This window comes from Mercurialis annua, linkage group LG4, assembly GCF_937616625.2.
Source record: "Mercurialis annua linkage group LG4, ddMerAnnu1.2, whole genome shotgun sequence".
Lineage (NCBI taxonomy): Eukaryota > Viridiplantae > Streptophyta > Magnoliopsida > Malpighiales > Euphorbiaceae > Mercurialis > Mercurialis annua.
The window spans coordinates 35470904-35485109 of record NC_065573.1 but is presented as its reverse complement, the minus strand read 5'-3'; the positions used below and the strand labels follow the sequence as shown (position 1 = coordinate 35485109).

Sequence of the window (14206 nt, the reverse complement as noted above, 5' to 3'; positions counted from 1 at the left end):
ACTGAATTCATCCCCATCATACATCTATACGAATATGAATTCTGCATGTATGTGCCATGATTTGCTGTTGTTTGTCGTTTCTAGTTTTTGAATTCGATTTTATAGATTACACGAGGGTATCTTTTTGGAATAACTATCAGTTTCTGCTTCTCTTTGTTTGGATTCAGAGTTATAGCAGTGCTTCCAGTGTCAAAGTTAAAAAATTACTGTGGCTGTTTCGTAGCTGGGGCACCTGCAGATTCACTTGAAATTTCTCTAGGAAAATCACTTTCTTTCTTAAGTAAATGTTTGCATGTTTATTTGTGGAATCTTTGATTCTGTGCATATGCTTGAGTTGAAGTTTGATTCGGTTTGCCATAATCTACACAATATGCAAGAGAAGTGCATTTCATTTCATAGCGTCACCATATAAAATGGTATTGCCAATGGCTAGAAAACGTGAACCTGGCAAGCTCTTCAACTTTTTTCTCTTCCGCCATTCTTAAAAAGTTGCAATGAGAATTTAATTTCAATAGTGTAAGTCGATGGTCTCTATCGACTATCATCTGTTTTTTCTTCTTTCTATTAGCATTAACTAGAGCTGCTGTGCAGATTTGGACGTTTTCATCGATAGCAATGTATCATTTTCCCTCTTGTTCATTTAGTTAAAACGTATTCTGTTAAGTGAGACTTGCGTAACTCAAATTGACTGATTATCAATATGGATAATAAGCTACACCATTCAACAAAGACACCAACACCAGCATGATTAAACAATTGCTAATTTTCAGCAAATTACATAGAAACATTAAAAATATTTACTGAAGTACATGTTGATCAACTTTTTTTTTAAATTTGCGTTAAAATAAAATATTAACAAAAGAACAGAAATAGTTGCAATGGTATGCTGCCACTCAAAACAGATATGTCAAAATAAATTTTGTTAAACTAGAATAAATTTACAAGGTAATTACAAGAAAAGGCAGGTAATGACCCCTCAAATATATGGTGTTCAGATTCAAAAATAAGTGTATAGTAAATTCTCAAGGCTTCCTGTGTACGTTCATAAAGAGAATATAAAAGAATCATACCATCTATCTCAGAAAGGAACTGTCCATCCTGGTTCACCAGGAGCAGAGCTCCCATGCTTTAAAACTTTTCGAGCAATACCCAACAGGATTAAATGTGAGCTGGAGCTCCCATGCTTTAAAACTTTCCAAGTAATACCCAACAGGATTAAATGTGAGTTTAACTATCATCACCGAGCTACGTGGCCTGTGAATTACTCTACAGCTATGGCATGTTTACATTGACAAAGGTAAAAGCATTCTTCTTTCCCTCTTCCGTGTCAGCGACTGCCTAGAACTTCTCAAGCGCATCGAAATAAAAATCCCAAGGAATATTATAAGGAAAGAAAGCCAAAAGTGTCTGAAATAGATCGTCGCATACGATAGCACGACGAGCAAAGTAAACACCAAGGCCCAAAAGACAGCTACAGCTACATCACTCCTGCAGAAAAATTACAGTTCATTAAACATGACGTGCGAATAATACAATCAACATTTGCAATTACATATTTTGAAGTGCAAGATATTCATCATGAGTTCAGAAACCTTCCGTTCCTCTAAAAATGTAGCAGAAAAGTGACTGAAATTAGATTATAGAATAATGATAATAAGCATGACATAAAAATATTACCATAAGTGCTATGTAACTGACATCCTCTATAATGCACAAGAGAAACTAAGTTTGTCATGAATAGCATGTCATGAATAGCATTACCATCCATCCATGTTTGAAAAGATTTTTGTGTGATTGAAAACTTACAAAATTTGGAACGCTATAGCCATGTTCATTATTGGAGAATAGTAATCTAGAAATATTCTGTGAATTCTATAAATTGAAATTTTGGTGAGCAGTACATTTTCATTAAGGACAAGTTTAAATAGGTTTCCAAAATTAAGTAAGTCACAAATGATGATTGTAAAGCAAGTTCATTTAGTTCTGCACGATTTCTATAGCGCAAAAAGGGTTTCTTGATACAACACTTCTTGAAAGGTTGGATAGTAAAGATTTTTAGAAGACAGCTTCATTTTTAAGAGTTCATGTAGTTTTGCACAATTTCTATAACCAAAATGAAAATTCTCAAGTCTTGAAAGGTTGGACATCTAGTAAAGATTTTGGGTTTAAATGGCAGCTTCATTTTTAAGAGTATCTTGACAATGAAGGGGGAGAAAGAATTATACAAACTAAGATCAATCCTTTAAATTTTTAAATTATATAAATAAATTTTCAGGATAAAGCAAAATTATCACCTGCATCATGAAGTACAGGTCATTCATATATAGATTTCATATAAGCATCTCATATGATAAATTTCATGTGTTACAAAAATTCTAAAGATGTTTTAGCTTTTAATAATATTAGCACTGAAAGAAAAAAAGTAATTACTTTGAATATTTCCATATTTCTTCTCCTTCCCTTCCATTAAATATGCTAATGCAAGGATTATATGAATAAGAGAAGTCATTTTAACAACTCAAGAGGCTTTGCATACGTGTTTAAATAAAGATGTAACCGAGACAGATTGAATTTACAAAATTAAAAAATGCCTATTCTTGCATATTGGAAGAGTCGAATCTTTTTGGTAGTTAACCTATTTAGTCATCTAAACAAAATTGAACTATGATCTGAAACTAAAGACAGATTAAGCTCCATGTGTGTGTATTATGTAACTAGGGGTGACAAAATGGATATGACACGCGAACACAATTCGCCTAACACGAAAAAATAACAAGTTAGGATTGAGGTTAAACATTTTAGTATCATAAACTAGTCAACTATTCTTTATTTTCTCTTCTTTATACAATTAACTAACCAATTCTTCCAATTTTTATGGAATAGCAAATATCTTGCTGTACTCAACCCCATTGATTAAATCAAGAACTTAAAAACAAAATTTCTAAGTCTAAATTTCTATCAACAAACATGTATCCAGTCGTGTTCATGAACAATTCCGTACTAAAAAAGAAGGCCAATCAATAGAAATCCAAACAGAAACAATTATCAAAAAGTGTTGAAATAAAAGTAAATTACCAAGTACAGAGAAGGGGTTTAGGGGAGAAGAAGGTGAGAGGAACACACTTGTGCTGTGATCGGATCTGGTACTCTCTCAATTGCTCCACCAATTTCGACCTTGTTATCATCTTCTTCTTCTCTTCTGTGAATTAGGGTTTACCCACTGAGTCAGAGTGAGTGGGCTCAATGATTCCGAGTTTGGTAAGTTTTATAATTAATGATCGCAAGAAACAAAAGTTCCATTTTCAAGCTTAAGCTTTTGCTTTGCTATCAACTCTCACATTACAAAACTACTCCCTCACTCTCCCCATTACTTATTTTACAATTATTAAATTTCACAAGAAAAAAATATAAATATTTATACAAGACGTGGTTAATAAAGAAATAAAAATAAAACATATTTTAATTAAATTAAAAATATATATGTGAATATGTAAATGTTTTTTTCCTTTTAATAAATAATTTATAAAAATATTTATTATGTGTACTTTTTTTTTGATAAAATTTATTATGTGTACTTATTTCTTTATTTTAGATTATAAATTATTAAAATATTAAAAAAGAATTACACAGGTCTTGCTCAACTAAGGGTTATTACACTAAAAAAAGTTGTATTTTCCAATTGTTCGATTTTAATTTCTATTTTAAAATATTTGTTCATTTTTAGAGAATTCCAATCTTTTAAATTAATCTTTTTATGTTGTTTTGTATTTATTTAAAATCCATAATTTATTATAGTATTTAATAAGGATAATAATAGAAAAGATAAAGATAAATGTGTGAAACTCTAGTTTTATGGTTACAAAGATAAGTAAAAGAGTGATTTACTTAATTTAAGTATCACTTATTTAAGAGTAACTACACGAAAGAAATACAACTATTAAAAAACAATATTTATACTTTTTGCATTATTGGGTACGAATACAAGATTGCTCAAATTATAACTACAATTTCAGAAATAAAAATGAAACTACGAAATATACAATTCAAAAAGTTTCCATACAACATAAACAGGCAAAAAATCAATAATTCAAAACCCACGTGTAATTTTTCTAAATGAGAAATTTGATTTTGATAAAAGAAAATAATTAGAGACAAAAACCAGCCAAGTGGATTCTGAATCCACCAAAGCTTATAGCCTGATATCATGCCAATCTATAGGCTTGTCCATCTTCCTGCTATAATTGACATGTTTTCTAGCATATTTGGATGAACTTCACAAAATAAATGCAGCTGATAGGAAGATGTTCAATGCCTATTACCATATAGAGATCTCTAGGCAAATAATTAGCATTTCAGTCATTGAAAACATAGTTATTCACAATAATTCCTAACAGAACCTAATTAAAACTTCCAGGGTTGTATCTGAAGATGGGTATACAGAAGATGAATTACAAAAATTAGTTGCCCTCTTTCAAATGAATAGCCTACTCTTTAAACATTTGCAAAATGGAAGACTCCTCGGTCCCAAAAATGGAGGGCAAACTTATCATCTTCAACATCAACCCTGCAAAATCAGTGACAAATCCGTCCTAATCCTCCACATACATTTAACTGTTAAGGGTCGATAGCATGCCCCCAGTTGCAGTAGGTACCACCACCTCCCAACCGGGACCTTTAAGAGGGATAGACTCTATAGCAGCATTAGTTTCTTTATCATCATTATCTGCTGAGTATACAATGAGGTCATTGCGATCCATCACCCTCTCCAAATCTTCATCAGTAATATCCGTCTGTATCAATTTGTCTTCAGCGGTTTCATCATCTCGAAACAGTGCTAGTATGTCATCTTCCTGAAACCGCAGTTGATAGAATAGAATGTAAACAATGAGAACTGAACATCTGTACCCAAGATCACTTTATCACAAACAATTGGAATATGTTGATTTCTGTACTCTTCTGCCGCTCTCATTTCAATTATAACTTTCCTTCTCATACATTATCATCGACAAAAAAGATTAAAAAACATAAATTATAACATGGTCTAAAATATTACATAGCATTTTCAGTTATGAGAAGGGTTCTATTACCACATATTGATTTCCATGGTCAAGTACTCCGTAAAGAAGGCTACTTCAAAAGTGTAACATTAGATTTGAGAATATGATGATAAAAATCTCAGCCATTCTGACTAACTACCAGCAAAGACAAAAAAAAAAGGGATGTGCACTAGGTTTGAATCGAATCAAAATTTTCATTATTTATCTAAACCAAATCAATGCTAAATTTATCAGGATTTGTAATATTTAAACCTATTCGATCAGGTCCGCATAGTTGATTTTTTTTGGTTTGGTTCGGTTTGAACTAAAACTAAACTGAAACTCTTTTACTTATAAACAGAATTGAACCAAAAGACCAATTTTTTATAAGATCAAACCGAACTAAAGGGAATTTGTCGGTTCATTCTAGTAATCCAGTTTGGTTCAGTTTTTAAACACAGCACTTGGGCAAAAAAGAAAAACAATAGTAAAAAGGATAAAAAGAATACAACAAACCTCCATGTCTACAATGCCGTTAGACTTTGTTCTTTCTTGATGAAACTGCCCCTTTCCGATGACTACATGCTCAAGCTTCAACTTACTAAATGCCCTTTTCAAGATGCGCCCCTGTTAAGATAGCTTGTCAATTCCCAACCTACAAGCTAGCATTAACTCACATTAAAGACCACTGCTAGGATACCTCAATAGATTGGGCAGTTGCAAGCCTATATACATGAACCGGTTTAGTCTGTCCAATCCTATGACATCTATCCATTGCCTGTAAATCCATTTGAGGGTTCTGGTGCACAGAAGTTACTGAATTAGTTCAAAACATAATAGAAGTGTATGTAAATGATGCAGGAAAGGAAAAATGATCAAATACCATACCCAGTCACTGTCATATAGTATACAGGTATCAGCTGCAGTAAGATTGATACCCAATCCACCAGCTCTAGTGCTGAGAAGAAATATTCTAAGACTGCTGTCCACATCATTAAATTCATCGATCTGATTTGAAAGAATAAATTTGATTGATAAACTATATGATGTATTATAACAAAGCAGAACGAAACTGAAACATTAGACTCTAAAAATAAAATAACAGGTCTGGTGACTGACAATAATTGCCAGGCTGAAGGACAGAAATAGCATTCGACTTTCCAAAGACGAACAATATTCAATTCTAGTAACATCTAGCAAAAGACAACTAACCTGCCTTCTCCTTTCCTCCAATCTCACACTTCCATCAATTCTGCAAACTTCAAAACCTTTCTCACTAAAATAATATTCCATAATATCTAGAATCTTAGTCCACTGGCTGAATATCAGAACCTGTTCAGAGGATTATCAGAAAATTAAGTAGAAGTTATGAGAAATGATAAATACTAATAATATTTACATCATACCTTGTGCTTAAGTGCAAATAGCCTATTCAACAATCTGTCCAGCAACCTGAACTTGCCACACTGCTCAACTATCTGGTCCACAGGAGGGTAGAAATCTGCCAAATAAATGTCTTTTAAGTGACCTTAAAGCACTCATTTGTTAAAAATAAGGCCTGATAGTAAAATAAATCCAAATTGTTGCATTTTTGTAATAATAGCCTAATCTCATCATCTAGTAGCAATTTTAGCAAAAAAAATTCAAATCAATTAAATTGTTCTAATTTTTAGTTGAATTTATAAATTAAATCTTCAATAGCAAAACCCATTTTTCAGAATTTCAAATTCAACTTCTGATATTAAAATTTAAAATATGGATAATGTCATAAAAATTTCAACTTTACACGTTTTCTCATTTTAATCACATCATTTAAGAATCGTCATTTTCATACACCAATTACTAATTTGTTTCAAATCCATACACTGAGACGTGTCACAAATCGGTTCTTTTTGACATGTCACTATCTGGTTGCCAACTCGGCAATTTTCATCGGAATTTTGAACGGTGTATGGATTTGAGAAATTTTGGTAGTTGGTTTATGAAAATGACAATTTTTAAACGGCGTAATTAAAATGAGAAAACGTGTAAAGTTGGTGAATTTTTATGACATAAGCCCTTTAAAATAACATTAAAATCTATTTTCTAATCTCTAACTTTTTCGATGATTGAAATAAAAATGAATTTGACATTAAGTTGAGGTGAAAAATTAAGAAACTTTAACTCATTGAAAAAAAATAGCTAAAATTGCAATGAAATGTTGAAATTAGGCTATTATTGCAAATATTAGAGCTATAGATAAAATTGAAAAAACCCGTAAAGGTTTGGATTTAATTTACCGTTAGGCCTAAAAATAATGACACTTAATTAAAAGCAAGTACATGAGCCATCAAAAGCAGACTCTAAGAGGTCGGGATGGTTGCAATTCTTTCGTAGCTGGATCATCACATTGTTGAGGGTTCGTATCACAGTGCGACCTGACAATTAAAGAACATAATAAAGAAAACAACAGTAGAAGGCTAAAAAAATTTCAAGTCTGACAAAACAACATAAAAGAAAAGAACTCAACTAAGTAAGCATATTTTGCAGCATACTGTTTATTTGGAGAGAATCAGATCAGAACTGAAATATTGACCGAACTATTTCCAAGACAGTACTTATTTGGTTAAAAAAAAAATCATTGCGAATTGTAGTAAAAAGAGGAAAATAATACCAGGAAAACCACAAACACAACATTATAAGAATGGAAAATCTGTTCTTATGATAAAAACAATTTATCAGTGCAGACTGCAGATGTCTTCACAATTGGAATTAATCAAATACCTGTATTCGACTTGTCTTGCAAATATTGCTCCAAAGTCTTATTAATTAAATGATCCTGGAAGTTCTTTTGATGCTCAGTCAAGGTAGCATATAAGATAATCTCCTTTTTCCGAGGAAGCATTAGCTCTACGTCAGCCTTCAGCCTCCGCAGGAGAAATGGGCGTAAAATGCCATGAAGTTTAGCTACCACCTGAACATGTCCGGCCCAGTTTTCAGCAACCATGCATGACAGTTTCATGAAAGACAAATGCTTTGTTAGCGATATTTACCTGGGATTTTCTCTTCTCTTCCACTTCCTCCTTCATTGATTCGTTATTGGCCTTTCCTGAAAAATCAAACCTGCACAAAAAACCCTGTTATGGAATAGGTGAAGTCAAAGCAGGAAACCTTTAGCAAAATTGAGTACAACATTCTATATGAAATGATAGAAATGGATCTCATGCCAATTTCTTTAGATAATGTAAATGGTAAATTGATTATGTGGCAGGTGAAGAATAATGATCTTTTTTAGGAGTTTCTACCCATACAAACCAAAATACAAAATCGTTCGAGGTCAATTGTTTTTTTATGATTATCCTGCAAATCACATGCAATCCATATACCATAAAGAATGAAACCAAGACATTCAGCACATATTATGAGGGTGCATTGCCACCATCCAATATATATGAAATGCCCATTACGCAAAAGTTGTAAACCTATGAGTGAAAGAACTACATCCAATAATCCAACAGAATAGACTCTATTGAATTCACAGTCACGTATATCTAATAGTAATTACGTTGATTGCGATTGCAAATGATAAAATCTGCCTTCTAAAATACAAATGCAAATAAAGATACTATCCAGCAAAAGGATGTAAAGTGAGGACCCACCAAGAGTTATGATATTTTGATGTCAGGATTTGATTATATTTTAGCATGAGTTTTACTCTCTAAGTTTATAGAAATCTCAAAGCAGAGAAAGCTTACACTCGGTTCAAGCCATCCTAACAAATAAAGGAAACTTCCATAGAGACTAGAGACAGCCAAACCCCCAAAAAAAGGTCTAATGCTTTACTACTGCATAAATGGAGTACCTAAAACCACGGTTTTAATGTCTGCTGAACTCAAATATTTACTTTCCCAAAACAAAATGAGTAAACAAGAATAGACACTTGAGGATTCTCAAGTTATAAGAAAATATGCTATCCTCACATGAAAAATTCAAGGGATTTAGACGTTTCTAAAAATAAGACCAAAAATCAGACTGAAACAGAAGAATCCATATTGCCTACCCCAATTAACATGGGATCAAGGCTTAGTTGATTTTGAATTTTTGTATCTTAAAAAATAAAGTAACAAAAAGAGTATCATTCTAATATCATAAAATTGTTTTTAAATATGAACAGAAAAAAACATAGATAGCAAGAAGGCCCTGAATTTTCAAGATTACTCAAGATTTCACCAGAGGTAAAAAATGAAGAGAACTCACCATGACTCAAATTCCTCATGTGATTGGAAAATATCAGGCAAAATGAAATTAAGCAGTGACCAAAGCTCAGCCAAATTGTTCTGCAGAGGTGTCCCGGTCAAAAGAAGCTTATTTTCCATAGGAATTAATTTCAATTCTTTCAGCAATTTGCATTTTGAGTTTTTCAATCGGTGTCCCTTCAGGAAGACGTATATAGTAATCAGTAGTTTATAAATCAACCCCTCAATTATAGCAATAAAAAAAATAAAAGAGACAAGACGCTTTGACATTATACTGCTAATAAGACTTCACAGACTAGATCATATGCACAGCACAAGTTAAGGCCTTGCAAACTAAAGCACACACATCTTTACACTAGCATTGAATGCTAATGGCATTAAACGCAAAATTTTGAGGTCTTTAAAGTATCCAGAACATAGCATACTATTCAAAGAATTTTTCAAAAAATCTGGTGCAAATCCTACATCAGTCCAGATTTTTGTAAACCCCGTCCAAAACATAATTGAAGCTTTTGTTAGTAAGCTAATAATCGGCATCTAGAATACACCTAATGAGTAAAAACATTTGAAACACATGCATGCAAAGTTGCACATGCTTACATATCCGATGAAGAATCTCAATAAACATAGTAAATACTAAATACCATAATTAAAGAGCACTTGTACGAATAACCAATGACTAATTAAAACAAATGTTGCTCAATCCAAACTAGATGACTTATTCAAAGATTCAAAGATAATGATGTGACAAGTTGAATGCTTTGCTGACTGTACCAAAATAATGCTTCAAAGAAAAGGAACAAGCTGACTATAAGGCAAAGAGGGAATTTTAAGGTCCCCCCTGCACATTGAACTCTAAGAATGTCACTATACAGATACAGTTTGGATTAGAAAACATGCTCAAGCACATATAAAGACCCACCTCATCAACAGCAACATATTTCCAGTCATAATGCCTCAGATACTTTCTGGCATCAGATAATGCAACCTCGTAAGAAGTGATAATTATGGGAAACTTGGAGCCAATGGATCTAGGCATGTACTTTCTTCTTATCTCATCTCTTTGCTTCTTGTCTCCATGGTAGATGATCGCATTAATAGAGGGAGTAAACCTATTTAACCAATTCAGAGGAAAAATTAAAATTGCAAGAATTAAGGCATAATTTATAGCAGCAACAAAACAAAGGAAATCACAAACTTACCTTGAAATTTCATTTACCCAATTTGAGAGAGTAGAAAGAGGAGCAATTACTAAATAAGGGCCATCCAAGCCCTTTCCCTTTAGATGTGCGAGAAAACCGATTGTTTGAATAGTTTTTCCGAGCCCCATTTGATCAGCAAGGATTCCATTAAGGCCATTTTGCCACAAGGAAATCAACCACTTTACTCCTTTAATTTGATAGGACTTCAATTTTCCTCCGGTCAATAAAGGTACTAATTCCTTCTGCTCTTTCTCAAGTCTTTCTTCCTCAGTCAAATTTGAATCATCAATCTTTTCAACTTCTTTAGATCTTGTCAGCATTGCCGCAACTGCCCTGGTGGCTTTTCTCTAAATACATGCCAAAATATTTTTTAAATGATATTTTAAGAATTCATTCAATCTTGAAACTCATCAAATTTTTAACAATAAGATACATACACAAATAAAATTTTGCAAATTTGACTACCTAAATTTGAAGTAATCTATTACTAAAGGATATCATATATACTATTCATTATAAAGCTTTGATCAGCATTAACAAAGCTGCAGCAAATAATATTTGCTAAAATGCCAATATCCTTATGCTTTAATTGCCTCGGGAGTTTAACCATTTTTCAAATTTATGAAATATTTCACTCTTTTATATGTTACCCTTTTCACCCGCTAAAATTACCTTCAAGTTCAACAAGTATATTAATCACTAATTGACCAATGTTTTTATAATAAATGATAAAACTTTGGTGAGTCTAATTCTAAATACAAGTTGTCTATTAGTTTTTTTGTCTTCCTGAGGCTATCAATAAAGTTTTATGTCATAATCAAATTGAGAATTTCAAAACTAAAATTCAATACATAAAACAATTATCAATAGCCTATAGATAATAATTATAATATGTTTATCATGCAACATCCTATTTCCCATTATTTTACTTTCTAATCATCTATAATAGATTGTCTAAAGTTGCTCTTTACAATTTTTTCATCAATTAAAAAAGCTTTAGTGAATCTACATTCTAGATACAAGTTTATTTCAAAAAGAAAAAACAATCTATACATAAGTTAGCACAGTCACATACAACACAATCTCTGATGAAAATTGTTAGTTGTCATCTTCCTTCAATCATATGGATAAACTTTCTAATGACCATTACTAAATGCTAATTTAGAGATGGTGATGTCTGAAAAAACTAAATAAGCATCTATTTGCGGAAGACATACAAGCATTTAGGGACAAAGTAAAGAAGCATATGAAGGCATACAGAATTGTAATTTGTGGCAGCTTTTCTTTTCCTACCGCGACCTTTCTTTTCTCCAGAAGCATCATCCTCCTCCTTCACTCCATCCTAGCATATACATTATACATTTCAAAGAAAAATAATAAAAAATCGCAAACAAAACAAGATTCAACTTCAATGGAGTTGAGAGAATACATGAGTGATCTGATCCATCTTTTCCAGCAAGAACTCTGTGTAGAGTTGTGTTTGAGTAAGAAGTTCATCTAATTTGGTAAACTGGCTGTCATTCAAGTTAGCCTTCTCTGGCTCATTCCCTTCCTGAGCAGCTTCTTCTTTCACCCGATCTACCAACAGCTTCTCCTCCTCCTCTGCCATGACTCTTGATAAAAGAGAGGAATCACCATTTTTTGCATCTAGGAGACTATCATTTTCCAATATAACCACAGGTTTGAGCTCGCATTTTTCCTACATATTAAAAAGCGCAACAAAACGAACAAACTCATCACCAAAGAGCATAGTCATAATACATTTTGATGGTACATTATATGCCGTGCTGTTGGAGGCTTAATTAACAGCACTTATCTTAAACAACATGCTAGTTAAAGCATAACAAAAATGTATATTGAGAGTGCAAGCACTCGCACAAGCTAGTACATTTACAGAGTATATTCATATTTCATCAAATAACCAGCAGAAAAACATTACAAGTAGATAAAAAAATTTAAGTACTTAAAAAAGTATACAAAAACACATATCATAATCAAGTACAAAACAGAAAAACAACAGTTTTCTAAAAACAAAAAAGAAAGTATTTCTCCTACATACAAAATTTAAAAAATAATAAACATATTTTTTTGCAAAAATGTCAGCTAAAATAAAAATAGCACTAAAACTACTGTTAACAAAAAAGTTAAAGCAAGCTGAAGTTTTATTTAACAGTTTATACCTCATCTTCAAGTACCGAAGTCGGTGAATCAGCAGAATCGTTGTTCTTAATTTCACTCTCAGTTGCCATTTCAACAACCTACAAAAACAATCACAAACATAAACATTATTCAGCAAAAATAACTCAACAAATAATTAAAAACTAGAAACCCTAGGGATTTACATAAACATAAAACTTTAAATTTCCATAAAACATTTTAAAATTACAGCATCGAAAAATAAGAAATGAAACAAGAAAGTTAGACAGCTTTACAGTTATTTCTCCGTGCTCTTTTTTTTTTTTTTGACAAAAAGAGAGGAAATGAGAAGGTGAAAGGAGAATGGGTGTGAGTTGTTTATTAAATATTTATTATTTAATTAATTGGAACATTCTCAGTGAAAAAATGGGCGGGAACTTGGTGTTTACATATTTACCCCTCAGTGTCTGCTTAATTACATTTAGGGTTGCGGACCTTAAATCACACTTGTTGGCATAGGTATGGTCCGAACATATGCTTTCTTCGGTTTGCAGGCTATTTTCAAAAATTAGTGTAAAATGTTATTGGCGGAAAGTACTGATACATTCTCTAACTTTTATCCAACGACTGTTTATACTCTTAAATTCTAACTTAGTGCAATCCAGCCTTAAACTTGTAAAATCGATGTAAATTAATCCCTTTCTTAACATAAATGTACACAAAGTAAGTTTGAAGGGTTGATTTGTACAGATTTTATATCTTTAAGAGTTGAGTTACATTGAAATGTAATTAAAAAAGATTAATATTCTTAATTAAAGTCTAGAAATGTATCAATGTATGGTAGGTTTTTTCAGGATTAGTTGTAAAAAAATTATGAAATTTAGCGTGATTTGCAGTTATACTCGAATTTTCAGATTTGCCAAAATCAAATAGCAATTTCTTTTTTTTGATAAATAGGAATACCAATATATATTTTTTTGTTGAAAAGCGCAAATATAGTTGTTACAAATCATGCTACAATTCGTGAATTAATATAAAAAAGTTATCTGCATCAGAAGTATAACATATGTGTGCCATTGAAAGGCACTTAATTTATAAAATACTATACCCTTAATTAATATTATAGACTTGTAAATGTTTTTTATAATCTAACTCCATATATTCTAATTCGGTCCGATTAATTAACTAGTATGGTTTTATGTGCTTTGCACGTGTCTCATAACATAATTCATTAATTTATAATTAATAAATTTATTATCTATTACAAAAAAATGATATATTTTATAATATATATTTTTATCTTATAATTTAAAAAAAATATGAGTTTGATTATATTTCATGATTATTGATGGAGTATGTCTTCTGATCCGGTGATATAACCTACAAAACAGGGTAGAAGCTAACCGGACGGTAGTTGTCCGATTAACTCTCCAATGCTAAAATCAATTTAGGCTTTGAGCAGCATTTTGAGTATATTAGTGTAGCTGTGTGTTTCAACATACCTCAATCTCCTTTTATAGTAGATAATTGTATACCTTGTAGAGTTGGAATAGGAAAGTAGATCCTATTTAGTAGGTTTGACCCTGATTAGGAGTAT

At 31.8% G+C, this 14206-nt stretch overlaps 1 protein-coding gene and 1 long non-coding RNA gene across 2 annotated transcripts; both read right to left on the bottom strand.

Moving 5' to 3' along the window:
- Positions 1–905: 905 nt before the first annotated feature.
- Positions 906–3370, bottom strand: LOC126676356 (uncharacterized). Its single transcript, XR_007640269.1, has 2 exons — positions 3076–3370; positions 906–1488 (listed from the first exon to the last, which is right to left on the bottom strand). It is a non-coding gene; the product is annotated as an uncharacterized LOC126676356 (long non-coding RNA).
- Positions 3371–4331: 961 nt separating this feature from the next.
- LOC126676615 (ATP-dependent DNA helicase DDM1) lies at positions 4332–13009 on the bottom strand. The gene is made up of 16 exons (XM_050370848.2): positions 12906–13009; positions 12654–12731; positions 11903–12172; positions 11732–11815; positions 10474–10820; positions 10194–10383; positions 9273–9448; positions 8069–8138; positions 7800–7989; positions 7358–7453; positions 6443–6537; positions 6249–6368; positions 5925–6044; positions 5737–5835; positions 5553–5663; positions 4332–4850 (listed from the first exon to the last, which is right to left on the bottom strand). Exons 2-16 carry the CDS (start codon positions 12720–12722, stop codon positions 4608–4610), a joined length of 2280 nt encoding a protein of 759 aa, XP_050226805.1. The 5' UTR covers positions 12723–12731; positions 12906–13009; the 3' UTR covers positions 4332–4607.
- Positions 13010–14206: the final 1197 nt, after the last annotated feature.